This window comes from Girardinichthys multiradiatus, chromosome 3 (assembly GCF_021462225.1).
Source record: "Girardinichthys multiradiatus isolate DD_20200921_A chromosome 3, DD_fGirMul_XY1, whole genome shotgun sequence".
Classification (NCBI taxonomy): Eukaryota; Metazoa; Chordata; class Actinopteri; order Cyprinodontiformes; family Goodeidae; genus Girardinichthys; species Girardinichthys multiradiatus.
Genome location: NC_061796.1, coordinates 41,960,595 through 41,988,333, shown reverse-complemented (window position 1 = coordinate 41,988,333; position 27,739 = coordinate 41,960,595). Strand labels below are relative to the sequence as shown.

General features: G+C 38.7%; 1 protein-coding gene across 15 annotated transcripts in view; it reads left to right on the top strand.

The window, feature by feature from the left end:
- The window catches only part of sema6e (sema domain, transmembrane domain (TM), and cytoplasmic domain, (semaphorin) 6E), a 260,656-nt gene that overhangs the window by 159,019 nt on the left and 73,898 nt on the right, over window positions 1-27,739 (top strand). For all 15 annotated transcript variants that reach the window (XM_047360704.1, XM_047360694.1, XM_047360697.1 and 12 more), the window contains 12 exons: window positions 2,247-2,361; window positions 3,592-3,649; window positions 8,583-8,639; window positions 8,903-9,004; window positions 15,241-15,331; window positions 18,804-18,926; window positions 20,841-20,929; window positions 21,105-21,322; window positions 23,286-23,417; window positions 23,696-23,851; window positions 25,642-25,818; window positions 26,166-26,303. In XM_047360704.1, coding sequence (XP_047216660.1) covers window positions 2,247-2,361; window positions 3,592-3,649; window positions 8,583-8,639; window positions 8,903-9,004; window positions 15,241-15,331; window positions 18,804-18,926; window positions 20,841-20,929; window positions 21,105-21,322; window positions 23,286-23,417; window positions 23,696-23,851; window positions 25,642-25,818; window positions 26,166-26,303 — 1,456 coding nt within the window. The remainder of the gene's footprint in view (window positions 1-2,246; window positions 2,362-3,591; window positions 3,650-8,582; window positions 8,640-8,902; window positions 9,005-15,240; window positions 15,332-18,803; window positions 18,927-20,840; window positions 20,930-21,104; window positions 21,323-23,285; window positions 23,418-23,695; window positions 23,852-25,641; window positions 25,819-26,165; window positions 26,304-27,739) is intronic.

Sequence of the window (27,739 nt, the reverse complement as noted above, 5' to 3'; positions counted from 1 at the left end):
AATAAAAAAATAAGTCACATCTTGTTACAAAGTAAAGTATGTTAACCTGCCATCATTCTGTTATCTTACCGTGTACGTTAGCATTTTGAAAAACATGTGCTACGCAGGTCTAAACATGAGTAATAAAGCATCAAGTCCTTTCATATCTTGTGTCACTTTTGTTGCACTCCCATTCTAAATAGTGCATGTGCATTGGGATCAAGTGTGTGAGCTGTAAAATTATTGTTTGCTGAGTTATTCAAAACATAGATAATACCATCAGTTTGCAGACAGAGTTTTTGCATAGCGTTGCGTGATATTAAGTAACATTAATATTCAGCCATTGCTTTGATAGTTGAGTAGCAAATGTGTATACATTATGTAACAGTGGTGCACATTTACAGTATGTATACTCTTCATACTGTGTGACAGTTGCAGCTCTCATGCTACATAATTTTCTTCCATGTCCACAACATTTTTGACAGCATGGGTTAGCTGACTGAAAACCTGTGTACTAAAGTGTTTAATTCATAAGAAGGCAACTAGAGCACCATTTACCTAAAACATTGTATCTTTCTCTGGCTTTGAAACTTAATGCAATTGTGCAAAAGTGTGATTGGAGTATTACTACAACTTCAAGAAAAATATACTACGCTAATCACATGATGAGCAAATCATTTCTCTCTCAATTTGTTTAAAAATGTATAATTAAAACTAAAAGAAAACAACAGAATCCTTGACAAACCTTCTGTCTGAGGATTTGATTAGTTGTCTGCTCTATGAGAAAGTTTTAACCTAACTGATGTGTTTGTCTGTGTAAACTGGTATTAATTTTTTGTTTTTTTCCCCACACTAAGATCCCCTGAAACTCCCATAAACAAATGAAAAAACCTCATTTGCCATGAACTGGATATGTTGATGGGTGCTAAGTTAGTAGAGGGCAGCATGGTAGATCCAGCACTTAACCAAACATTAGACTTTAAAGTCGTTACAGTCAATTTGATGCAAGTGGTTGAAGAGGCTCAGTGCTCCCTTTAGAGACACTACGCTGAAGCTGTGGCCTGTTTCTTAGTGGACAATGCGAGTTCAGCAGCCAGTAAAGTCAGAAGGGAGGCAGGAGAGCATCATTGGGCATATGAAGATGTGCATAGTAGCAGAGAAAGTCTCTGATCTAAACAATATTTCGGTGTCAGCTTTGAGGTGGGCTAATTTTTATTTTTGCCTGAAGCATTTTTGTTTGCTTTTTATTTATTTATTTTTGCTTTTTAAATGCAGAGTATTTTCAAGGGACGTCAATCTACTGCCAAACTGCCATTTTGCCATTTCAACTTCTGGACACCATCACTCATTGTTAAAGTGTCTAGTGAGTTAATGTGCTGTTTTGAAAAGAGATGGGGAAAAAAGAATTTACATTCAGCACAAGAGGAAGGTAAAAATGAAAATCCGCTTTAATGGAACATGTAGCTGATATATCACTCTTTCTATTCGGTCTGGCTCACTGGGTTCATCTTATCTTGCAATTTTTGTGCAACAGCACACTCAGATTGTCTTTATGGCCGAACACACATTATTTCTCTCAAATTGTGTTGTACTTTTTTCTTTTAGTATCTGTAGATTTGGAATGTTCTCTTGCAAGGTGAAACTATTTAAATAGCACTCATGACGGCACCAAATTGAACTCCTGTGACCTCTGAAACAGATGATTGCTATTTTAATGTGAGTTGACCCAGACAGACATTCTCCCCATTGAAATGATTTTGTTTTGCTCCCTTGTCTCTACTTGGCACAGTCCCCAAATGTGTCTGTTCAGGAAGCTTACCAGAAACCATTTATTTAAATCAGATTGACTTTGGCGACATGAGTGCCTAATTTGCAACTTGGAATATATTTTTTTCTGCTTGCTTATCCACCTCTAGAAGTGCAAATTAGCATGCACTAAAGGCTTTGTTTTATGAACAGAATATCCTAGATTTTAACCTTCAATAGGGTTTTGCAAACTGCAAATAATACTGTGGATACGTTTATAGCTTTTGTTACAAAACTGCATTAATCTAATACTTATAAACAAAATAAAGGAGGAAAGACTTCCTTTTGTTAACAATGTCCTGGTAATTGTCTATGTTGAACCATTCAACATAGAAATAAAGTATTAAAAATGCATGTATTATTCTATAGTTTATAAAATATGCTGAGATTTGGTTGTGCTATATCTTTTTGTGTTAAATGCACTGAAACATTCCCTTCTCTCCATCTTTTGACCCATGCAGCCACGTACCTCTACCCTAGCTTCCAGGGGCTCATGTCAGACAACGACACTATCCGCCTGGGCTTGGACTTCCAGAGGATGCTCAGGATCAACCACATGCTTTACATCGCAGCTCGGTCAGTCTTGACTTTAGAATAGATCTAATGAAGATCTATAATTACATGTGTTGCAATGATCCATTAATGCCTGCTAAATCTGAATCACTGACTCCTGAAAAGGAGAGAGTTCAGGGGAACCACAAATTTCAGAAAATAGCGGTAATTAAAAAAGGGAAATTAAAACTTCTGTTGACGCTGTAGCGTAGAGAGGGAAAAAAAATAAAAGAAATGTCTGGATAATCGTTACATCCAGCAATAAGATCACTTTGTGACAATTACATTTACCAAGCCTATCTGCGTTAAACGGTCATTCATTATTGATGCTCAGATGCAATGTTTCACTGTATGTGTGGAAGAGAGGAGTTTAGTGATTTTGTGAAACAGTCAGCAACATATGATGGTAACATTTTTAAACAGATTTTAGCAGTTTTTATTTGTGACTGATGAAAATACTCCTCTGGGATTTTGGGTGTTGGAGGAATGTTTCTGGTTTGTTGGAGGTCCACATTAACATAGAGGAACAAAGCAGTTGATCAGTGAGGTTCTTTGTTTTAGTTTTCCATAACTAAAAGAAAATCATCATGTCAGTAACCTGCATATCTAGCCACCCAGCTGCTCTTTTAGTGAATATTGGACCTTTTTTTTTTTCAATTTTACAGCATAATTTAAATATCAAATCAGTTTTTCAAGTTTTTAACAAATTTTATTTCTGTTTCTGTTGCATCTCTTGGCCTAACATAACCTTAACTAATCCTAATCTTCGGTGTTAAAACTTCATTGGGTATTTATATAAAAGGTACAATTTTGCCTTCTCCTTTTTGCAAAACAAGTTCTGCTTCAGTGTTTGGCTCCCTCCCAAACTGCAGCACCCCGCTTGCCAAGAAATCCATCTGCAAAGGTATAGAGGGCCCTGATATACGTAAACTGGCTTAATATGTTCCACAGCTGCAACACAGTGTGTGTCTTATTTCACTTAGTGAATCATGAGGGTTTTGTCAATAGTTTGGAAAAACTTTTGTAAGGTTTTGAAGCCAAAAATCCAACAAACCTTTTTTTTTTTACCTTCCAGACGGTGTTTTTGTACAGCTGGGATCAATTTCTTTGAGTGAAATCAAAGCTTGTTTCTTTCATTATGGTTGGACCGCTTAGATCAAAATATTATTGAAGTTTGTATTCAAAAAGCTTATAGAATGAATAAAAGCCTGAGGAGATGGCCCTGTCTTTGTCTTGACTCTCTGTCTCTTGCAGGGACCATGTTTTTGCAATCAATCTCGACACCTCGTCTGAGCAGATAATACCACAGCAGGTAGGAAAGTCTTTCCACCATCATGATTGAAAATCTGCTTCTGTGGGGTTGCCTTTATGTAATATGATGTATATGAAATTATATTTCAATTCATATAACTGGTTTGCTATCTCTTACATGACATGGCTGGTTATTTTCCTCGTGCAAAAACATTTTTACATTTAGTAGTGTTTGATTTTATGATCATTTAGAATCAATATTAATAATAATTCTTACAACCTGTACTTGGTCATTGTTTGCTATATAAAGTGGTCAAGCTTTAAATTACCACTATGTTTAATGAGGATAAGGTGGTCCATTAATATTTTATTGTGTCCCATTTATATCACTCAATAATGACGTTCTGCTTGCTGCAGTATCTGTTTTTTGACAGACACATATTTTGTCCACATCTGAGCTTCTACATTTTTGACTTCCTCTTTTAAAGATGCAACTGACTCACTCATACATCTACAGTTTTCAATAAACCACTGAAAAGCTCCTGCTGACAACATTTTTATGTTGACCAGCTTGTTGAAGTGCTAAGCTATTTTTTGCATGTTTGCTCCTAGTTTTGATATGACTTGTTGATAATTTGGCTTGTAAGATTTCAGTGCTGTTCAACTTAATTGTGTGTAGACAAAAAGAATATAGAAGAAAAATGGGTATCCTCCTTTATAAATGTTATGTTATTTTAAAGCTTGGAAAATGTAATGATTAGTTTTTTAGTTATACCGAACAGCTGGCAACAAGCAGAACAGGTCACGTGGCACAGAGGCACCAAGCTACAGCAGCCAATATATTCTGTCTTTCACTGTTAATCAATCAATCTAAAGGGTGAAAGACACTTCAGTTGGTTGGGAAAACCCAGATCATGTGTATGGCCTATAATACAGTTTTGCAAGCTGTGCATATAAAAATAGATAGTGGTTTTTAAAAACTGGCTTATCAAAATGTAGCTGCACAGAATCCAAACAGTACATCAGCTGTAGAGCTACACAATGTACCAAATCACGTTCGTCATTGGATTATCAATGTTTGCAATACAGCCATTGCAAAAGATTGTTTTAATGCAATTTTGGAAGGATATTGTCATTCAGATACCATGCTTTTAAAATCAATGTAAATGCCAACAATATAAATGCTAGTTGGAGGGACCCAAACATGCTCAAACCACATCTTTATTTTTTAGTGGGTGAGATGCTAAAATCTGTAGAAAGTTGTAGGGACATTGTAATGATGTCAAAGAAAGAAAAGATTACGTGTTTTTCGATATTGTGCAGCCTTAACATTAGCAATACAGATTGTGTGTTGAGCATAACTAGTTACCCTTATACAGATTTTTTTAATGCCATGAATGGAGCATCCCAACTTATTTTTACAAGGTATTCCTGACTATTTCTTTTTTATTTATGAACTGTACTGTTTGCATAGAAAACAAGCTCTTGTAATGTTTGTGCCTGATTATTTTTTACCCTTTGACTCTTTTTCATTCATGTATTAAGCAATCTCTCTCCAGACATGCAGCTACCATAAACAAGATTGTGCTGTTGTTGCTTTTGCAGTGCCTTGTTTTCCCCCATCTGAATCTCATTTGTCAAACATGATTGCACTTAAATAAAGGCTCTCTGAGGTTTGAACATTTTGTTATCCTGTATTTAGATTAGACCCAAACATGAATATTTGCTTCGATAAGGGCACTACTTGATGTCAAGGAGATCTAAGCAGCTGATTTGGGTGAAGGCTTTTGCACAATAAAAATGGGAACGTCCAAGCCCCATTATATGAGAAGCTCAATATTGAATGTTTGAACATGATGCATTTTTTATTCATTCACTCAGGCTTCTCCACCCTCCAGTATAACGACAGCAACTGAGTGGAAAATTATAAAGCCAGTTCCCATATTCTCCTTCTTTCTTTCTGTTATCCATCTCAGCTAGATCATTAGTGTGTGACTGACTCATACCACCAGAAAATGGTGTGTCCTCATCACAGATCCATTGCTTTTATGCAAGCTCATTTAAACCGCCTCTTCATTTTTCACACCAGGCGTTCATTCACATTCTCCATTTCATTGATCTCCCCTGACTTGAGTGACTGTACATTTTTATTGGTAAACCGAATCGGGCTTAGAGGACCCCTGAATTATTACCATAATGCTGACTTCTACTGAACTGTGTCAGTTCTTCTCAAAGTTGTGCCATAAGTGCTATAAGAAAAGAAATTACTAAATTATAAAGAAGCTCATTTTCTCTTTTCTCATGAGTCTCAAGAGTCAAATAGAGCTTAACTCAAAGTACAGGACACTGGAGGTGCAGATCTTTACATATTTTATATCAGTATGGAACCAGATCTGTATTCTGGATTGCCTGATTTGCTTCTGCAGTTTTGTCCTTTTCATACTTTTCTAATCAACATGAAGGCTAATTCGAACTGAATCCACTGTGTCCGTTTTGATGAATCTATCAACAAATCCACCCATGGGTTCCTAAAAGTGTCACTCTGACCACGTGCTTTTTAATTGTTAAGAGTCAGCTGTTTCAGTTTCATACAGTCGTCTCAATCCAGAGATTTCTTCAAGGACCAGAACTTCCTGAGCCAAACTACGCCTGTGAGCAGAGTTGAACCTTGAACCTTGTAATAAGGAGGCTGTTTAACATTGCATATGTTTATATAGTACAGTCATCCTGAAAAAAGGGAAATTAATATTTTTTTGATGAGATTTGCAGTGTCCCTTAACATCTGTTATCAGCAGCAGTTCTGTCTCCTACAGAAATTGTCACCAGGCATGCCGAAATACATTGGCCCACAGAAAACACCCAAAAAATGATTGTTTAATTAAAATGTCCATCACAACTTACTCTATTATTTGGTTTAGAGGCTAAAAGTATTCAGATGAGGATGCAGGATGAACAAGATTTTTAATTGGCCTATTAGTTTCCTTTTTATAAACTGTAAGGCAGTAAACCAGCTGTTTAGAACCAGCTCTTACCAGTAAAACCCAAAGGATTATTAATGTTATCTGTATCATTGTAATGTTGGCCAGAGATTTTTACATTTCTCAAAAGGATTCATAGATTTTTAGATTTCTTAGAAGAATTGTAGTATCATTTGATTTGTCTTTCTGCGTCTGTATCTGTGTTTATTTTCTTTGTGATTGTATTATAATTGAATGTACAGCGCTTTGAATGTCCGTTACTGAAAGCGCTATATAAATAAACTTAACGTATCTTACCTTCCTAAACAGAAAACTCTTTGTCAAGTTAATTTTATGTCAATAGATTATAGCGAAGCATTCCTCTATTTATCACAATGCCTTTAAAAAATTATATAAAATATTTTATGTAGCTGGTAGCACGGTTGCCTTGCAGCAAGAAGGTCCTGGGTTCGATCCCCAGCCTGGGGTCTTTCTTTCTGCATGGAGTTTGCATGTTCTCCCCGTGCATGCGTGGGTTCTCACCGGGTACTCCGGCTTCCTCCCACAGTCCAAAGACATGCCTGTTAGGTTAATTGGTAACTCTAAATTGCCCTTAGGTGTATGAATGAATGTGTGCATGGTTGTTTGTGTGTTACCCTGTGATGGACTGGCGACCTGTCCAGGGTGTACCCTGCCTCTCGCCCATAGACTGCTGGAGATAGGCTTTAAATAGCCTAAGCAAGCATTAAGTTATTTTTGTTCAATCAGGGGTCATTTACAAAAATGTACCATACAAAGACTTTAGAATATGACTTGCAAATAATTTTAATTATATGTCAGATTTGGGAGGTTTTATACTTTTTATATACATAATTTATGAAGACATTCCCGAGCAAAAGGAAGGCAGAATGACATCTGAAGGTGTTGACAATAACTAGCTAAAAGTGTTGTTATTTTACATATAATTGTTTTAATAATCTACAGCATTTAATGTGCTGGTTGTGGGATTTTATTTTAAATAAAAACGCATTTTATTTAAAATAATCCTAACCCTAACCCTAACAAACATAAGGTGAGTTATTCCCACTAGAAAGGCAAAGGCAATTAGTTTAACATTTGGACAAATTTTGTCCAAATACACAAAAAAATACAATAATTATATTTGTTAACTTGCATCCTGGTGGATATTTAACTGTAGTACATTTGAACTGATTGCAAGAAACCAGATTTGGATTTATCTTAGGAAAAGTTCAGGAATGTTTAGAAAGTGTGAAGGCTGAGCAGAAGAGGTTTTAACAGGTCCCTACTTGTAGACTGGGAATGACTGTTAATGGTTGGAGGCTGTTCTAGCATGCCACATCATGTCACTGAGGCAGACATCAAGCTGCTGTCTGATCGTATATTGTTCTGATGTTGGCAGAAATGGAGCTTAATTGAGACAGACATGTAGATGACTGTTCGATTTCTCCAAGGTATGGGGAAGGTTTGGAGAATTTTATCTGTAAATTAGTCGACAGCGAGGAGGAACGCATTAATCCTTCAGCTGGCAAGGCTTGTTAACAACTTGCTGGATCTTTTTTGTACCATTTCAGCAGGTATGAGGCTGTGAAACAGAAACTGTGAGTTGTTTTCATGTCCGCAGATGGAGGGCAGGGTTTTTGTTTTTTTTTTGCCAGTAGGTTAATTGGGATTAATTGACTCCTCTTCATATAGGCAGTGAAGTGATCTGAGCTTTCTTTCTGTGGTCCTTTGTTTCTCCTGTGCGCCCAGCCTCACAGATCCGCTCTTATCTCAGAGTGATTTTTATCTCTGAGAAGCCACAGTGCTTGGCTGCCCACTGATGAGGCGCTCAGGCACTGCAGGGGTCCCTGATACTTCCCTGTTTGTTTTTCTCCACAACAGTTTTATTGAAATTAATGAGATTCTTATCACAGCGGTCCCGTAATGGCACTTGAACGACTTGGAGCGACAGAAGCTGAGATGGTAAGAACGAGTCTCATCTTTGAGCTGACAGTTGGCTGTCTTCTCGTTTTTCAGAAACTGACTTGGAAGACAAAGGATGTGGCGAAGTGCACTGTGAGAGGGAAGAACAGCGTGAGTATCATCATCCAGAGAAATATATTTTCATCTCTGCTTGTGCTGTTGGTGTTCTTTCTCCTGCAGTCCTCTTTGGTCCATGCCTGTGTTTTCACCACAGTGAGGGTTTGCACTAAGGCCTGTCTAAGAAATCTCTCTAAGGATTAGAATAATGACTATAAAACAGGAAAATTGTTTGTGTCCAACAGTAACCTGCTAAATATCCTCCTTTGATTTCCCTGTTTCTTTGCAATCACACTGAGCTCTTTCCCTCCTGACAGGATGAATGTTACAATTACATTAAAGTTCTGGTACCACGCAATGATGAGACTCTCTTTGCCTGTGGCACTAATGCCTTCAATCCCACCTGCCGTAACTATAAGGTAGGTCATTGCTTTGTCGTATGCTTTTGGCCTTAATTACAGATATGTGACTGTTTTGGGACTATAATAAGACACTGTGTGTGTGGCAGTGTCCTTGCATGCTCTCAGTTGGACCATGTTATTTGATTTGTTAAAATGCAGATCACAGACACAATATATGTCTTAGACATGGGAAGAAGCACCAAAATAATGCACAAGGTTTTAGCTTTACACTTTCAGCATGAGAACATCTTTTAAAGCTACTCGCCAGGGCTGCATTTCCTCTGCAGAACAGCCCAAAAATATACTACATATATACTACATCCTACTATTGCCTCAAGGGCAAGTAAGCAAGTAAGTTGTTAGCCAACCCCCATTAAACAAGAAGAAGAAGAGGAAGTGGGTCTTGTGCTTTTCCCCTGCAAAGATTATTTACCATTTTACCATTTTGTATGTTTATTATACAGATTTTTAAAGTCATTCATATCATCTGCTATCCAAAAGCTATAGGCACATTACATTACCATTAGTTTATAAGAAAATCTTCTTAAAGCTCAGAAAGGAACAAGGCAATATTTTTGTTTTTCACCTAACAGTTGTTTTATCATGATGGGATTAAACAGCTTGAATATTGTCCCTCTTTACCGAGGAAATATCTTGATAATTTGGGAGACCTGAGCAACAAAAGCAAAAACAACGTTAAAAGAAATCTCAGCACTGAGCTCACTGTGTGTGTCATATTTGTGTTTTACATGGTCCGATGTTTTGCATTTTATGTTGCTGAAAAAATATGTTGGCTCAACAAGACATGGTTAGAAGCAATCTGTTGACAGAACACAGAAGACGCTGATGGTTGCTCCTTTTACACCTCTGATACATTGAAGCTGAGGGTGGAAAAGGACGGAGGATGAGAAAAAAGGGGGAGTGGGGAAAAAAGCTTGTGCCAGCTGGAAAGCTCCAGTTTCACCTCGTCTTTATTTAACAGTCATCATGCAAGCAATAAATCATAGACGCTGCTGGGTGAATTAAGTAAACTTGCTTTTGTTTTGGATCGTTCCTAAATGGTTTCCTTTTGCAAAAATTCCTACAGTTTGATATTTGTTGGATGAAAACCAACTGACGTTGCATTCGAGGCTTAGAGGTGACATCACAAGTCTGACTATGATCATGCAAGAGGAGGAGGGAGTACAAGTCCTGCAGCACAATAAATCTGACAGTGCAGAGGAGTCTGAAAACCAAAAACAGCTGAAATGCTCCCAGTTTGAAGTTTTATTCCCCCACCTCCTCAGTGGATTCACCTATGAGCACAGCAAGTGATCCACATTAAAATGTTAAAAGCAATGAGAATTGGTGACTACTTCTGGGTGTTCAGAGAACTTACCAGGAAGAGAAGTTTGTTAAAAGGAATGTTACCAAATGGATTTAGGATTGTTTTAAACACACAATTTCAGAATATTTTGTGTGGAACTAATGTGCAGTTTTAGTTGCTTCCTACCCAAATGTATTTTGGGTTGGAAAAGAAAATGCTGGCCATGGGAAGTTTCATAACGACCATGCGTTGATTTGTGCTCACCTTCCTCCTTTGTTCCTCCTTTAGGATTGTTGGTCACCTGAAAGGGATCAATCATACCATGCTTGGTCTAGTTAAGCCTATCTACATGAAAGTCATACCTGTTCATAATGTTTGGCAAGAAGGCAAACTTTGAGGCCTGGCCCCACCCCTTCAAAATGCTCAAAAACTCACGATTTTGTGCATATCGACCAAATATGAAGCCAATAGCCCAAAATTCCTAGCAGGAGTTCGTTAAAGTTAAGCATGTATGAAAAGTCAAAAGCGGCCAAAAATTACCCTTTGACCCAGAATGGCCGACTTCCTGTCGGTTTTAGGGCATACCTCCAAGAGACATTTTTTAATGGTTTGGAGGGATCTACCTATCAACCAAATTTCAAATCTTTAGGACATTCCAGTTGGCCTATCTCAGTTTAGGGGGTGCTGTAGAGCCATTTAGCCACGCCCATTTTCAATTCCATTAAAATGCTAAAATTTGACGCAGGGGACAATTTCGGGTGACTATAAATATGTTAAAGCCGCCAAAAAGGCAATTTATTTCCCAGATGAATAATAATAAGAAGAAACAATCCAATTACTGCAGACCTTTGCTGCGCTTCACTGCTTGGTCCTAATTAAAATATGAGATCTATGAAAACTCTCTAGCTAGATTGTTTTTAATGGCCTAATTTATGACCAGACCTAGCTTAAACATTAATAAGATGTTGCATATGCATCTAAAGAGCAAACCCTCACTGTGTCAAGTTCTCCCTCATCTAACCCTATAATGAGTGTCCTCCCTGCAAAATTCAGACTTAGGACCCTTCTGATCCAAATGGGTCACAGCAGTGCTATAAAAAACTTTTTTTCAATTTCAAATCTTAAATGTTTACTTAGATTCAGCCCTAACCAGATTTTTTACTTTTTTATGCATTTTTGAACATTTTCCTTTACTTTTTTGCCCTGTATTCATAATCGGACTACATATTTTATCAAGAAAAACACTAAATATAATTTATAAAACACAGATTGGTGCTTGGTATTGGACTCAGTAAGGTCCCAGTGGTCTCTGGAGGGTTACTATCACACACTATTGAATTTATATATGTCAATGCACCACACAGACTTGTGCTTAGTATCACTATTTACACCAGAATCTATGTACACAGTTTGTGAGTTCATTTCTAAACACTGTTGGTGTAAATAAATCCTCCTTTAAACTGTTTCTGCTGTAGCCCCGGTTTGCAGCACTTTGGTGAAACACCGATCCAAGAGATCAGAAACTTAGTTTGAGACTACAAAGTGTGCTTACAAATGCCGAAGGTTGTTTAGAGCAGTTTCTAAACTATGACGGTGATATTGAGACATTAGTTTGATATAAATGATGTGATGTGTGTAGAAGAACAGTCTTCACAGCACAATAGAGGGAGGATGAAGAGACATTTTAGTGTTGTAATGAATTAGCTCCAAGTTGGCTCTCTTTTCATTAAAATAACCTACTCCAGTTCTTTGCTGTTTTTATAGTATCATGTAAGAACCGGCTGTAGAGCCAGTCCTGTTTAGCAATGGATCTGCTTTGGTGGAAAAATAAATGAATGGGGCCTTTCAACTAGGGGTGGGCGATATAAACTTAAAATGTTATAATGATGTTTTGTGGTTCCATTGTAATAACAATAAAAAAGAAAATCATAAGACAATTGTAACCACTTTCATCAGACGTTTTTAGGTAACTGTGTGGCTGTGACTGCATGTCAAAGCTGTCATAGCGCCACAAACACAAATACTGCTTTTAAAAAGCATAACCATTCTGAAATAGGCTTCTTCAGGACACCTATTACATAAAGAAGTGTGATGTTCATCTCTAAACTGCACAAAGTACCTGCATTTAATCATAGTTTTGAATTTCTTGATATTTATTGATGCCCTCATGGAACAAATAATGGAAAAAATAGTAAAAGTATTAATCCCAACAATACAGCCAGTCTTTGGAGTTTTCAAACATAGTTAATTGGAATTTATCGTTGTCACAATATTTCAAAATTCATATCATGATAAGACTTCAAACAGTATAATAAACTTTTAACTTATTTCACAGCATACAATGTGAATAATGTCTCATTGATTTTCATCCTTAAATTCCCATGCTCTTTTATAGGTTGTAACTTTAATTTAAAAAAAAGTCAATTTAAACCTTTAAACTTTTTAAGAGACTTTGTTTTATTCTTCCACTTTTTCTACCGAATTTTTGAGTTCATCGTGTCAATATTTCATAGTTTTGATCCGATTCCCAGAGCAGTCTGAGGGATTATAAAGTAAGCAGAGCTTCTCCAAAGGCTGACATTACCTGAATGTTCTCCAAAATCAAACTCTGGCTCAGATGTGCCAGCGGTCCTGCAGAGAAGTTGATGTAAAATGTTTAAAGGGTTGCGCTTCGACCTACATTCAAACGTTATCATCTTCCTGCCACAGAGTCCCTTTAGAAAAAGAGTGGTTGATGTACAGTTTTACCAAAACATCCTCTTGCCTCACACTGCTCATCTGTTTCCCCCATCTGAAATAGGAGGAAAGGTGACTGTTCAGACAGCTGGAGAAAGTGGGAAGAAATATAAATCATAACAAAGAAGCTGATCCTGAAACGCTGCAAAAAGAAAAACGTGTATGAGAGTGTAGTATTGAATCAGATGTGTGTGGCAGTAAAGACATGAGTGGATGCCTGTCTATGATCAGGCAGCTTTACTGCCCAGGCTGCTGAGACAGCTGGTGTGTAGACATCAGAAAGGCTGTCGTCAGCATGCATTAATGATAAAACTAAATCTTAAAGTATTGCAACCGTCTGTCTTCCTCTGTGCTGTGGATAGTGACCCTGCAGTCTCTTCACAATGTGCAAAACTATCGGTTCTGATTTCTCAATTTAGTTTTTACTTAATTAAACCCTGAACCATTGAGAAGTCAGAATAATACAGATGATTTCTGTTTCAATAAGAAGGAGAAAAAGGGGGCAGATCGCAGTCTAAATGGTAAAGCCTTGTTTGTTATTCTTTCTGCCGTCTTTGTTTAAATATTTCTCCGAACTTTCTGAAAATTGCTGGAGTTTATTTTGTGGAATACATCAATGCTTATAATTATCTCTGCAGAATGCAGTAATCCCAAAGAAAGCCTCAACAGTGCACATCATGCTTTCTCTGAATATTTTTACATGGCTTTGATATTGTTTTCCTTTCACTTTAGAATTACGCTTTACTTTGGTTAATGTTGGTCCAATTAAGTAACGTGAAATCTGGATTTAGAATGTAATAAAATTCGTTAAAGTTCAAGGAGTATAAACGATTTTGTAAGGCGCTGTGTTTGTATTAGTATAACACTCAAATAGGATATGTTTGTTAGATTAGATTGAAAGATGTAGACACCAGCTCCTTAAAGTTTCTGTCATCTCCAGTAAAGCAGCTCTGCACAGACAAACCCGATATTGCAGTTATTGTAAGAAACAGTTATTGTATAGAAAATGTTTATGGAAATCTAGAATTTCCATTTAGTCGTTGCTACATCTCGAACATTGGATTCAAGCATTAGGAAAATCTGTTGGATACATTTTGTTTCATTTCTGCAACTTTGAGACATGTTTTTGTGAAAAGCTCAACAAATCCAATCAAAGTTTGCCTTTGATGCTTCAGTGGAGCAGAGTACAATAAAATTGGAAATAGTGCAGTATGTTTTTTCATCACAACAACAACTCAAGCTGGCAACGCAGTTGGAATTCTTAAAGCTGCACAGAGATCAAGGTGAAGATCTTGTTTTGGATTTCATCTGTTTTAAGTTTTGTACACATCCTTATGGGTGTTTAAGCAGAGCATAGATTACAAATGTTCTATTTTGAGGTTGATACAGCAAAACTAGTTTACATTAAACTATGTCTAATTACATATAATGATAGGATACCAAAACAGTGACTTGAGATACTTCATCAGATCACAGTTATGTATTGCACCAAGTTTAACCATCAGTACTGACAATGCCTCTGCTCTTTTTATTTGTGTTTTTTTACAAGCTTTGGTGTTTAATGCACACACATAACCTTTGTATCCAGTAAAGTATCAATTATTCATTTTATTCTGCAGGCAGAATAACAATAGAGCAGTAATTACACAAATGTGTCAATCAGATTAACATGACAAACCAAGCCAACGTGTTAATGGCCCTATTAATGTGCTATATGTGTATATTTTTTTCACCTTACTGCTACAAAGGGCATCAAAGCTGCTCTACGTTCATTCAGCTTTTACAACACACAAACATATACAGACTGCTGCGTTTCATGCATTGTCGTTTCCGAGGTTTACAACCTTGTTAACAGCAGGTTGGAAAATAGCAGCCTAATATCTGTGGCTGGGAGATAAACTGCCCTGTCTGCCTGAGCAGCGGGACCTTCACACACTGCTTTTATGGAAACGACCCACATATAATGCATCAAATAAAACTAATCTTTATGGTGCATGTTTTGCTTTTTACTATCACAGATTGATTTAGTACTCATCCTTCACATTCAGCTACATTTTTTACCACATTTCTTCAGATTCCTTATATATTGGATAAATAGATTTTTGCCATCAGTGCTACAGCCACAAGACAGTGCCTTGCAGATGTTGTTGCTTTATGTCCCTTAGCCTTAAAGCTTAGTATATTGTCTAATTATGCTTTCTTTCTGTTTAAGATGTCGACGCTGGAGCAGGAAGGCGAGGAGGTGGTGGGGCAGGCGCGATGTCCATTTGAGTCCCGCCAGTCTAATGTGGGCCTTTTTGCAGGTCAGAAACGCAAAGTGACCATTACTTTTAATGGCTTTCTTTCAAAAGAAGCCTTCAAAGAATAAACATCCACTGCTGCTCTTTGGTTTTGTTAGATAATAATTTTTCATATCAGACTGGTAACAAGACGTCATAATTTTGTTTTTGTTTTATTTGTTTAAAAGATTTCAGGAACTACTTAGAAAATGCAGAAACCTTGAATTTGCTCCCAACCATTCTTCTGAAATTTAGGGTTGTGGGTATTTTGAGTCTGACCCGACTTCAATGCAGCCCCTCCCCCTCTCAACCATACAGTACTATATGCATCATAGATGTTTCATATGATATCAAGAAAGGAGATTGTACATTTCAATGACTAGCATCATGTATTTATTGATGCATATGGAACTTTTACTGTGCCATTTTGGAATCCCCATTAGAAACCCACAAACTTCTAGAATGACAGCAGTCTTATAAAGCCTTTGAAATAACGACATGGCTTTTGGTTTTGATTTTGATATCAAAACTAAGTAGCCCCAGGCATTCACAATATTCTTAATCTGTTAAACCCGGACGGGTTTTAGAGCAATTTCCGCCTGAAATTACATAACTTAAATAAATCAAGCTCCACAGTTATGAGGTCTACATGCAAACTGTTGGTACCTGTGTAAAGGTAAGACTTAAAAGAATATTTTTAAAGTGGAAGCACTATAGTAACTGTTACTATGTCTGATTTATTTGCGATTAAGCAAAAAAAAAAAGCAAACACACCACTCACAGCTCAAGCCGGGCTGAACGGGGTATGAAAACTGTGAATACCAGTTTTTGCTGTTTTGTTTCATAAAGATCTGAAATCAGTGTAAATAACTGTATGTACTGTGATTTTCATGCCCCATATAAGATGGTCTGAATGCCAAAAATGACGGTAAAAAAATATTTCTGTGCTTTCACAAAAATAGCAAAAGTTTTATACATCTCAAACTGCACTTAAATAATTCTCTATTTAGTGTTGGTTTATACAATTTAGCAATTAAACAAAATCAGAAACAAAATCAGATTCTAAAAAAAATATGAATTTACCCTTTAGTTTAGAGCTGAATTGGACAGTGTGAATCACGTGCCATCTTAAGGTTTGCATCTTAAACATAAAATTGCATTGAAATTATTGAATTGTTTTTTTTAAATGAACATTATTAAAATTTCAGAGATAGTACCAGAGTACTATTTTTTGTCTGTTTTTCCTGAATGGATGCTACAGTTGTCCTGTTATCGTTTTTGTATTTTCACCAATAAAGAACCTCTACAGGTCCTTCTCAAAATATTAGCATATTGTGATAAAGTTCATTATTTTCCATAATGTCATGATGAAAATTTAACATTCATATATTTTGGATTCATTGCACACTAACTGAAATATTTCAGGTCTTTTATTGTCTTCATACGGATGATTTTGGCATACAGCTCATGAAAACCCAAAATTCCTATCTCACAAAAGTAGCATATTTCATCCGACCAATAAAAGAAAAGTGTTTTTAATACAAAACGTCAACCTTCAAATAATCATGTACAGTTATGCACTCAATACTTGGTCGGGAATCCTTTTGCAGAAATGACTGCTTCAATGCGGCGTGGCATGGAGGCAATCAGCCTGTGGCACTGCTGAGGTCTTATGGAGGCCCAGGATGCTTCGATAGCGGCCTTTAGCTCATCCAGAGTGTTGGGTCTTGAGTCTCTCAACGTTCTCTTCACAATATCCCACAGATTCTCTATGGGGTTCAGGTCAGGAGAGTTGGCAGGCCAATTGAGCACAGTGATACCATGGTCAGTAAACCATTTACCAGTGGTTTTGGCACTGTGAGCAGGTGCCAGGTCGTGCTGAAAAATGAAATCTCCATAAAGCTTTTCAGCAGATGGAAGCATGAAGTGCTCCAAAATCTCCTGATAGCTAGCTGCATTGAACCTGCCCTTGATAAAACACAGTGGACCAAGACCAGCAGCTGACACGGCACCCCAGACCATCACTAACTGTGGGTACTTGACACTGGACTTCTGGCATTTTGGCATTTCTTTCTCCCCATTCTTCCTCCAGACTCTGGCACCTTGATTTCCAAATGACATGCAGAATTTGCTTTCATCCGAAAAAAGTAATGTGGACCACTGAGCAACAGTCCAGTGCTGCTTCTCTGTGGCCCAGGTCTGGGGAATGCGGCACCTGTAGCCCATTTCCTGCACACGCCTGTGCACGGTGGCTCTGGATGTTTCTACTCCAGACTCAGTCCACTGCTTCTGCAGGTCCCCCAAGGTCTGGAATCGGCCCTTCTCCACAATCTTCCTCAGGGTCCGGTCACCTCTTCTCGTTGTGCAGCGTTTTCTGCCACACTTTTTCCTTCCCACAGACTTCCCACTGAGGTGCCTTGATACAGCACTCTGGGAACAGCCTATTCGTTCAGAAATTTCTTTCTGTGTCTTACCCTCTTGCTTGAGGGTGTCAATAGTGGCCTTCTGGACAGCAGTCAGGTCGGCAGTCTTACCCATGATTGGGGTTTTGAGTGATGAACCAGGCTGGGAGTTTTAAAGGCCTCAGGAATCTTTTGCAGGTGTTTAGAGTTAACTCGTTGATTCAGATGATTAGGTTCATAGCTCGTTTAGAGACCCTTTTAATGATATGCTAATTTTGTGAGATAGGAATTTTGGGTTTTCATGAGCTGTATGCCAAAATCATCCGTATTAAGACAATAAAAGACCTGAAATATTTCAGTTAGTGTGCAATGAATCTAAAATATATGAATGTTAAATTTTCATCATGACATTATGGAAAATAATGAACTTTATCACAATATGCTAATATTTTGAGAAGGACCTGTATGTGCACTAAATCAAGTAGTTCAGGTTTGATCAATAACAGTAGAGTGATTGGATTGTGCATAGCCAGACCGATTTCTTCTTAATGACAAATATTGTAAGATTTTATTATCATGGGATCTTGCCACACCTATAAGTTATGCTTTAAAACACAATAATAAAGAAGAAGATAAAAATACAATACAGAGTGCATGATTACTTAAACTAGGAGAATATGTTATGTCAGGTTTGTATGGCTGAAAGTGGTGTTTGGCTCTTAAATGGTGTAATTTATAGTTACCTCGTTTCAGTCCTGATTTGTGACTGGATTTACAGTTTCTTTGCTAATGTTAGCAGAGAAGTTAGCAGGTGATATGCCCTGGGCACTCTGGGGTCAAACTCAAGGAAGAAGCAAGAACCAAAGCAGCTCTTGAAAGCTGCCACGTTTCCACTTACATTTGTACAGAGTTCTCACTCACTGCTATTCAGACTGGCATGTTCACCAACATCTGTTCTACTCAGCCTCCTTTAATAAACTAACAGCCATCTCTGACCAAAATACACTTTTCAAGTCAAGCCAGTTTTCATTTGTAATTGTCCTTTCTGACAACGCATCTTAGTGACTGCTTTTTTAATTTCCTGTGTCCTTCAGGTGGTGACTTCTACTCAGCAACAATGACGGACTTCTTGGCCAGCGATGCAGTCATTTATAGAAGTCTGGGAGAAAGTAGTCCTGTTCTGCGTACAGTCAAGTATGACTCCAAGTGGCTCAGAGGTAATCATCCAAATGTGCTTTTAGGCTGATGTAAAATGATGCAGTTACATTACATTTGTTCCATTTGTCAAAAATATCAGTCCAAATCTGTAAATAATTTTCAGGACTGACAAAGGTTGTTGCTGCTCAATAAGCTGTTTTGTGGAACCAGGTTGGAGAAACCTTGAGAACAATGGGCCTTATTTGATGAGATGACTGGATAATATTTTCACAATTGCCGATTGCTGATTAATTCTCTACTGTTTAATTTGTACTTGTGTAATATTTCTACAAAGTTGCCTGCCTGAACAAAAAAAATCTCCAGAATGTAAAATATGATCATTTTTCTAAAGGGTGAAGTGATTGTACATCTCACTTATTAAAATAGCATCAAGCCTGAATAATGTACTTATGCATCTGCATGATATATTTCTATCTTGTGGTCCTGGTTGTCCTGACAACTAATCAATAATGTTACAGACTACTTTAACAATCTTTATTTATAGTAATGATATTGTGATTTCTGAGTACAATCACCCTTCCAAATAAAATATTTAATTTAAAATGGTGAAATATAGCTTAAAAGTTTGTATTTAGAACTAAATTTCCCTTCTGAAAATAAGTAAATAAAATGTAAATTCTTCAGCCCCCAAAATCAGAGTCTGACAAACAAAGGCATTAATTCTATATAAAAACACCTGCTGGAAGAGCTTAATGGTGAACTATAAATGAACATCCATCCATTTTCTATACCTGCTTCCTCTATATGGGGTTGTTGGGGGTGCTGTTGCCTATCTCTAGCAGTCTACGGGTGAGAGGCAGGGTACACCCTGGACTGGTCGCCAGTCCGTCGCAGGACATCACAGAGACACAAAAGATAAACAAGTATGCACACAGCCATTTACATCTAATTGCATTTAGAGAGACCAATTAACCTAAAAGTCATGTTTTTGGACTGTGGGAGAAAGTACCCAGAGAGATCCCACACATGCATGGGAAGAAAATGTAAACTCCATGCAGAAAGACCCCCGACCGGGAATTGAACCCAGGACCTTCTAACTTTCAAGGCAACAGTTCTACCAACTGCTCTACTGTGCAGCCCTATAAATGTAGAGCAACTAATAATTAACATAAATCGTATCACTTTTTTACTGCACCGACATCTCAGGCATCATTATCTTTATCGTGCTTAACAAGGATTCTCCATAGATATTTTTTGCCCCTTCCACCTGTGCTTAACAATGTAAAGGAAATCTATCCTAACATCATCATTGTACAGATTTATGGCTGTCAGATGCAACAGCTTTGTTTGGATGCTGCCATACACAGATGTCTTGTACTTTTCCTCACACGTCTAAAAATACCCTGGAAGAAAATAGCTCCACCACTTTTGAAAAAAACTGTCCTGGGAGATCTGGAATCAATTCATATTTAGAAACCATATTTTCAGACCTGACTGGATTCAGAGGGTTGACTGTAGTACCTAGTTTAGAACATTATTTGTGATTATTGATTTTTGGACCTCAGTTACTTTACAGACTTAAAATGCAGTAACAAATGTCAAAATCTAAAACAATATTAAATCAAAATTATTTTATTTAGGAGACTTTGAAAAGAATTGAATATGGATAAACAAGTAAGAAAAAGTGCTGTGTCAGGTTGCTGCTTTTTTAACTCAAACTGATTATAATGATCAGTGTGACTGTTGATCCTGGACCATCTGTGCTCTTTCAGTAGTTAATAGTTTTCTGTTGACTGTTTCTTCTTCTGTCGCTCTCCCAATATGCAAATTTGGAGTTGCACACCGAAAAGACAGTTTTCTTTGAACCCTGTGTTTACCACATTCACTTCCAGACTGCTCATGAAGCTGAACTATATTTTAAATAAGCCATAATTCAAAGTGTGTTTATGATATGCCTTTTTCTCCATCTTTAGAACCCCATTTTCTCCACGCTATTGAGTATGGGAATTACGTGTACTTTTTCTTCAGCGAGATTGCAGTGGAGTACACCACCCTCGGCAAGGTGAGGGGGATCATGAGCTTTCTTCTGAGCAGAATAAACTCCAACAACAGCCTCGCTTGTCATGCAGACCACATTTTTAACTGTGGTTCTCTGTTCCTCGTTGGCTTTGTCTGGCTGTGTTTGCTTTTAAAGCATCTGTTTGAGGTAAAGTATTTTTTCACTCCTGCCTCCTCAGGTCGTTTTCTCCAGGGTTGCACGAGTGTGTAAGAATGACAACGGGGGTTCACCGAGGGTCCTAGAACGTTACTGGACATCTTTCCTGAAAGCCCGGCTAAACTGCTCCGTACCCGGTGATTCTTTCTTTTACTTTGATGTTCTGCAGTCGCTGACCAATGTCCTCCAGATAAACCACCGGCCTACTGTCCTTGGAGTTTTTACCACACAAGCAAACAGGTGAGGATAAGGAAGATTATCTCGATGTGACTTTGTTAAGCCAATACCCAGATCTTTCTAATGGAAGGTCATACCACTGATATACCGTATATGTACTGCTGTGTTATGGCCATGCAAATGTTGAACAAATGCAGATACTGAGAGAAACATTAAAATTTTTTTGGTCCCAGGATCCAGGGATTCTCCACAGCAGCAACTTTTAATTACAGTTATGGTTAAGTAATTATTTAAGGTTATTTTGTGTATATCTGAATAAGATCCTCACTTTAGATACATCTGTCGTGCATCAGTAACAACCTTTACCGTGCAATCAGTTACTCAAGCAGCTGTGGTTCTCCTCCCTTACTGAAGGGTTGGATGAAGACATTGGAAGACTAAAGCAGCTAATTTTACTTTACATTGAAGTTTGTTGTATAAATTCCCATTCAGTTGAAATTTGTTGGTATTGACAGCATATTAGATCTTTCTTTGTTTACCAAATCTCCACAAATGGCAAAGCTATTTGCCACCCTTCTTTTAATTCTTTCAACCTCTTTTTGCCAAGGTTGGAGTATACAGAAAGAGGGATCTCTTCTCTGAACAATCGCTCTGGAACATCTCTTATCCACTCTTACCTTCAGTTTACCCCAGAGGTTTCATACAGAATTTATGTGTAGGGACTGAAAAAGCAATAGGAAAAAAGCTTAGTTCGTCTGGTAAAATCAATCCAGTATTGGCTTGGCCATATGTTTTGGATCCATTTTTTTTTTCTTCAGTTTTCTGGCTGAGACCACCAGTGGTTTATTGAGAATGTCCTGGTATTTCCAGAAGCCAGTAAAATAGAATAGAATTTGGGCTGCACGGAGGCACAGTTGGTAGCACTGTTGCCTTGCAGTAAGAAGGTCCTGGGTTCAATTCCCGGCCGGGGGTCTTTCTGCATGGAGTTTGCATGTTCTCCCCCGTGCATGCATGGGTTCTCACCGGGTACTCTGGCTTCCTCCCACAGTCCAAAGACATGCCTGTTAGGTTAATTAGTCACTATAAATTGCCCTTAGGTGTATGAATGAGTGTGTGCATGGTTGTTTGTGTGTTGCCCTGTGATGGACTGGCGACCTGTCCAGGGTGTACCCTGCCTCTCGCCCATAGACTGCTTGAGATAGGCACCAGCTTCCCCGCGACCCACTATGGAATAAGCGGTAGAAAATGACTGACTGACTGAGAATAGAATTTGTAATCTGTACCAAAAAAAATAACAGGTTAGCATGAAAAATATACATTAAATATACATATAAAAGTATATTTATAATGGTGTAATGGCAATCATGCATTTGAAGAGTGGCTAGGAAATGGTATAAATTAGAATAATGCTTAAGTTACATTTATTTATTATAGATTATTAGCAATATCAATAGTGCAGTGATTTTGGTGAAATTATTTATTATTTCCTTTAACATTGTATATTTTATCCCCATAATGAGTAAATGTTGTTGAGAGTAAAGTTGGGCTAACTGCCATAACAGGTACATTTATTTTAAGTCTTTTCCACATCTTAACTAGTTGTGCTAGTAAGTATGAAGGGTGCTGTATTTTGGAATGATAGTTGGAGCATCAAGTCAGGGTTTAACATTTGAGACCATTTCTTACATTATAAGGCTATGAATAAATACGGACCCTAAAACGGATAAATACAGAGCATAGAGATGAGTGCATTAAATGTCTAAACCCTCAGCTTTCTCCCAACATGCGTTTAGCTTCTTAGCAGCATTTAGTCAGACTCTATCCACATATTGCCTAGAGATATATTTAGGTGGCATTCGCTTTTATTAAACCTCTCCTATACATGATAGCAGGTGTGCTGAAATTAAATGTATGTTTTATTAAAAAAAGAAAAGAACCTTCATTTGAAATTAGCAACAAGTTGCTGAGCTTCAGACCTACACTTCGATTATCTCAATGTTTCCTTCCTTTGGGGCCTGCTGAACAGCATCACTGGCTCTGCGGTCTGCGGTTTTTACATGGACGATATAGAGAAGGCCTTTAATGGAAAATTCAAGGAGCAGAGAAACAGTGAGTCAGCATGGACACCTGTTCTAGAAGAGCAAGTTCCAAAGCCGAGGTGAGTAATGCATCTTTAAACTGCAAACTGTCACGTTTCTACAGCATATTTATGTGTGTTTGACAAAAGAGTTTTTGCAGCTGCTGTTATTATTCTGCTCAGATGTCTGTGGAAAATATAAAATAATAAAGCAAAACAGACACATATGGCACCTGTTCTCCCTGCAGCTTGTCTTGGAAAAACAAATGGGTTGCAAGTGTTTTTGCATCTGTGCTTGTTGAACAGGATTTATGTCTTGTTTTTTTTTTTTTCTTGTTTTTTTAACTGTTATTGCACAGGCCAGGCAGCTGTGCAGGTGAAGGCTCTGCAGTCACTTATAAGTCCTCCACCACCTTCCCAGACGAGACCCTGACTTTCATCAAGTCGTATCCGCTTATGGACGAGTCTGTCCCCTCAGTCAACGATAGACCGTTCTTCACCCGCACCACCAGCAGGTATAAGCTCTAATCACTGGACGTCTGAAAGAAACATACGAATGAGCCAGTTTTGTTTAATGTGGGGGAAAGAAAAACAAGTGATCGCTACTTCAAGTTAGTATACAATGTGTTAATAGCTTCTCAGGTCTAGAGGACAATTTTAAAATACCATATTTGTATTGATTACTTGTAAAATAATGCCTAATCTCAGTCACAACAGCAAACTAATTTTGGCAAGATTAAGAACACATGGATATGTTTTACTGAACACAGGTAATCATTTCAGAAGTTATTGTAGCTCCCGGGGGCCTCACAAACTTTACTTTGCAACTGTTTACAGCAGTACGTTGTGTACTTTTTTGCAGATCATGTTTCCTGAATCAAATTAAAAACAACACCAATCAACTGGTATTGTTCTGTTCAGACTTTGAGAATTATGAAGCAGTGGTCATTTCTTTAATGAGCTGTATGCATTTATTCTGTGTAACAACATAAGGTACAGCACCTGCAGTGTTTTCACAAGCAGCCCTCTGATTGGTATAGACGAGTGAACTCAGGTGGAAAGCTCAGCCTTGTACCTCATTAAAACCTATTGAATTTACTCAGCGGTTGATCTCAGTCCACATCAGAGGCGAGGCTCGCAGAGAGAGGGTCTTCTTCGAGTGCAGCCCTGACCTGCAGGCGCACCACACCAGCGTGTGTCAAAGGCAGGGACATGTCCGTGTGTGGGAGAGCCCTTTGCTTGTTGTGACATTTGAGAGTCCCCTGATAGCAGACGATGATATGGTGGACGTAGAATCATGAATTGCCACAAGTGTTTCATTCACCACCGCATAGGCCTCAAACCGGGGTGTTCACACATCAGATACACAGAATGAGCCTTCAAATGCACACACACACACAGACACACAGCATACAGGGGCTGCCTCTGTGCTTTCTGAAGCAGAGCCAGCCTGACAGCCAGCCAGACACTGCCATGGTTCCAACTGGGGAAACGTGTACCGCTTCACATCTGGCGCCAAAAACATCACATCTGCTGCGCTTTTTCCCCTGGGACTTGCTAGATAAATGAAATCCCACCACAAACGCATCACACCGTACTGCTGAATCCTTACAGGGACGTGCCAGTCAAGTGTGTGTGTGTAAACACAGCAGCCTGTGTGGCAGGGACAAATGAGGCCACAGAAACTGCTCTGGGTGTCCTCCGTGGAAGAATCCAGAAGAAATGTGCTGCCAAAAATATTATTTGTTGAAGTTTGTTTAAATCCTCGGGCCGGAGAGTCAAAGTGCAGTTGTAGAAAATTCTCTCAGTAAGCAATGGACTCAAGGTGCCCTTCAGCAAAGCCTGCAAGTCTCAGTGGCTCCAGTGGAGCCAGCAGTAGATGGCTGTGGTGATACCGGTCAGATCCCAGGTGGAACCAGAAGGAACAGGGTGAATATGAAGCAGAGTGTTGCTGCAAATGAAGCATTAGTCACCAGACATCCTCATGAATGTCAAACAACACAGTGCAAAGAGGAAGTGAAATATGGGACTGAAAAGTAGACTGAGTGTGGAAAAGTGACTGAACAGCATGAAAGCTGCATCAATTGAATGGTTGTGGGTGGACGGACAGATGCATTAATAGGATGAAGGGATTAAAGGGAGTAGGCGATGGAAGAAGGGGATGGTGGGTTGGCTGATGAATTGATTGATTGCACACTGAGGATTTACACAATGAGCTCAGTGGTCGCCCACTCTTTGTTTTGTTTACTGCTGAAAACCAACATTTCCACAACAGTATTAATAGTTTTTTCTTTTTTCTGTTAAGGTTTAAGTTGACCCAGATAGCAGTGGATACATCAGCTGGGCCCTATAAGAATTACACAGTGGTGTTCCTGGGCTCAGATAATGGTCATGTCCTCAAGATCCTGGCCAGCTCAGAGGGAGCCAATGCTTCGTTCAACACCCAACTCCTCGAAGACATCAATGTGTACAACCCAAACAAGTCAGAAAACACATCCTTTATATCATTTATATTTAGCAATGTTTTTAATATACATTTAATCTCCACTATTGCCATGGTTTGGACTATATTCATTCACATTTTTTTATTGAAACCATTTGTTTATTTTTCTCTCCTTTGTTTTTCCCTCCTTGTTCTTCCATGATCAGTCCTTCCCACTCACTCTTTGGTCTGTTGTAACACTTTGCATCATCTTGTACAGCTTGGAGGAGATTTCTTTTGTATCATCTTTAGTCACAGCTAGAAATGCCGATCAACATTCTGTATAATAATGAAGATGTGTGCAAGACATCAAATTTGGACCTTTCTTGTTTGATTCATGTTCTTAGGTGCAATGTCCAGGGGGAGGACAGGAGGGTTCTAGGTCTAGAGTTGGACCGGGATCATCACGCTCTGTTTGTGGCGTTTTCCAGCTGTGTGATCCGTGTCCCGCTCAGCCGCTGCTCCGAGTACACAAACTGCAAGAAGTAAGTAACTTGGAAATGAACCTAAAGTATTACTTCTACCATGCAGGTTATTCATAATGTAAGAGATGCACAGATCAAATTTTTATTTTTTCATAAGGCTATGACCTGCTGATACAGGTTTTAGTTTATTTAGATTTTAGACTAAATAGGAGTCATAAGAATAATGTTGAAAATATTTTCTCATGCCATCGTGATGTGTGATGATTTTTTATATTAGAAAAAAATCTTTTTTGCTGTAAGTTGCTGTAAAAAGTTTTATTTTTCTATTTTACAACAAAAGGAAAATGATTACTGAGTTCACATTTGTAACTATATTTAACATTTTATATTAGCAGTTCTCATAACATGTCTAGCATTACTAAAATGGCAAACTCCATGTATCTTCCTATAAAATGTACACTGCTCAAAAAAATAAAGGGAACACTTAAACAACACAATATCACTGTAAGTAAATCAAGCTTCTGTGAAATCAAACTGTCCACTTAGGAAGCAACACTGATTGACAATCAATTTCACATGCTGTTGTGCAAATGGAATAGACAACAGGGGGAAATCTTAGGCGATTAGCAAGACACACTCAGTAAAGGAGTGGTTCTGCAGGTGGGGACCACAGACCACTTCTCAGTACCGATGCTTTCTGGCTGATGTTTTGGTCACTTTTGAATGTTGGTGGTGCTTTCACACTCGTGGTAGCATGAGACGGACTCTACAACCCACACAAGTGGCTCAGGTAGTGCAGCTCATCCAGGATGGCACATCAATGCGAGCTGTGGCAAGAAGGTTTGCTGTGTCTGTCAGCGTAGTGTCCAGAGCCTGGAGGCGCTACCAGGAGACAGGGCCTGCGGAGGAGGAGGCCGTAGGAGGGCAACAACCCAGCAGCAGGACCGCTACCTCCGCCTTTGTGCAAGGAGGAACAGGAAGAGCACTTCCAGAGCCCTGCAGAATGACCTCCAGCAGGCCACAAATGTGCATGTGTCTGCACAAACGGTTAGAAACCGACTCCATGAGGATGGTATGAGGGCACAAATTGGGGTTGTGCTCACAGCCCAACACCGTGCAGGACGCTTGGCATTTGCCAGAGAACACCAGGATCCTGTGCTCTTCACAGAGGAAAGCAGGTTCACACTGAGCACATGTGACAGACGTGACAGAGTCTGGAGACACCGTGGAGAGTGATCTGCTGCCTGCAACATCCTTCAGCATGACCGGTTCGGCAGTGGGTCAGTAATGGTGTGGGGTGGCATTTCTTTGGAGGCCCGCACGGCCCTCCATGTGCTCGCCAGAGGTAGCCTGACTGCCATTAGGTACTGAGATGAGATCCTCAGACCCCTTGTGAGACCATATGCTGGTGCAGTTGGCCCTGGGTTCCTCCTAATGCAGGACAATGCTAGACCTCATGTGGCTGGAGTGTGTCAGCAGTTCCTGCAAGATGAAGA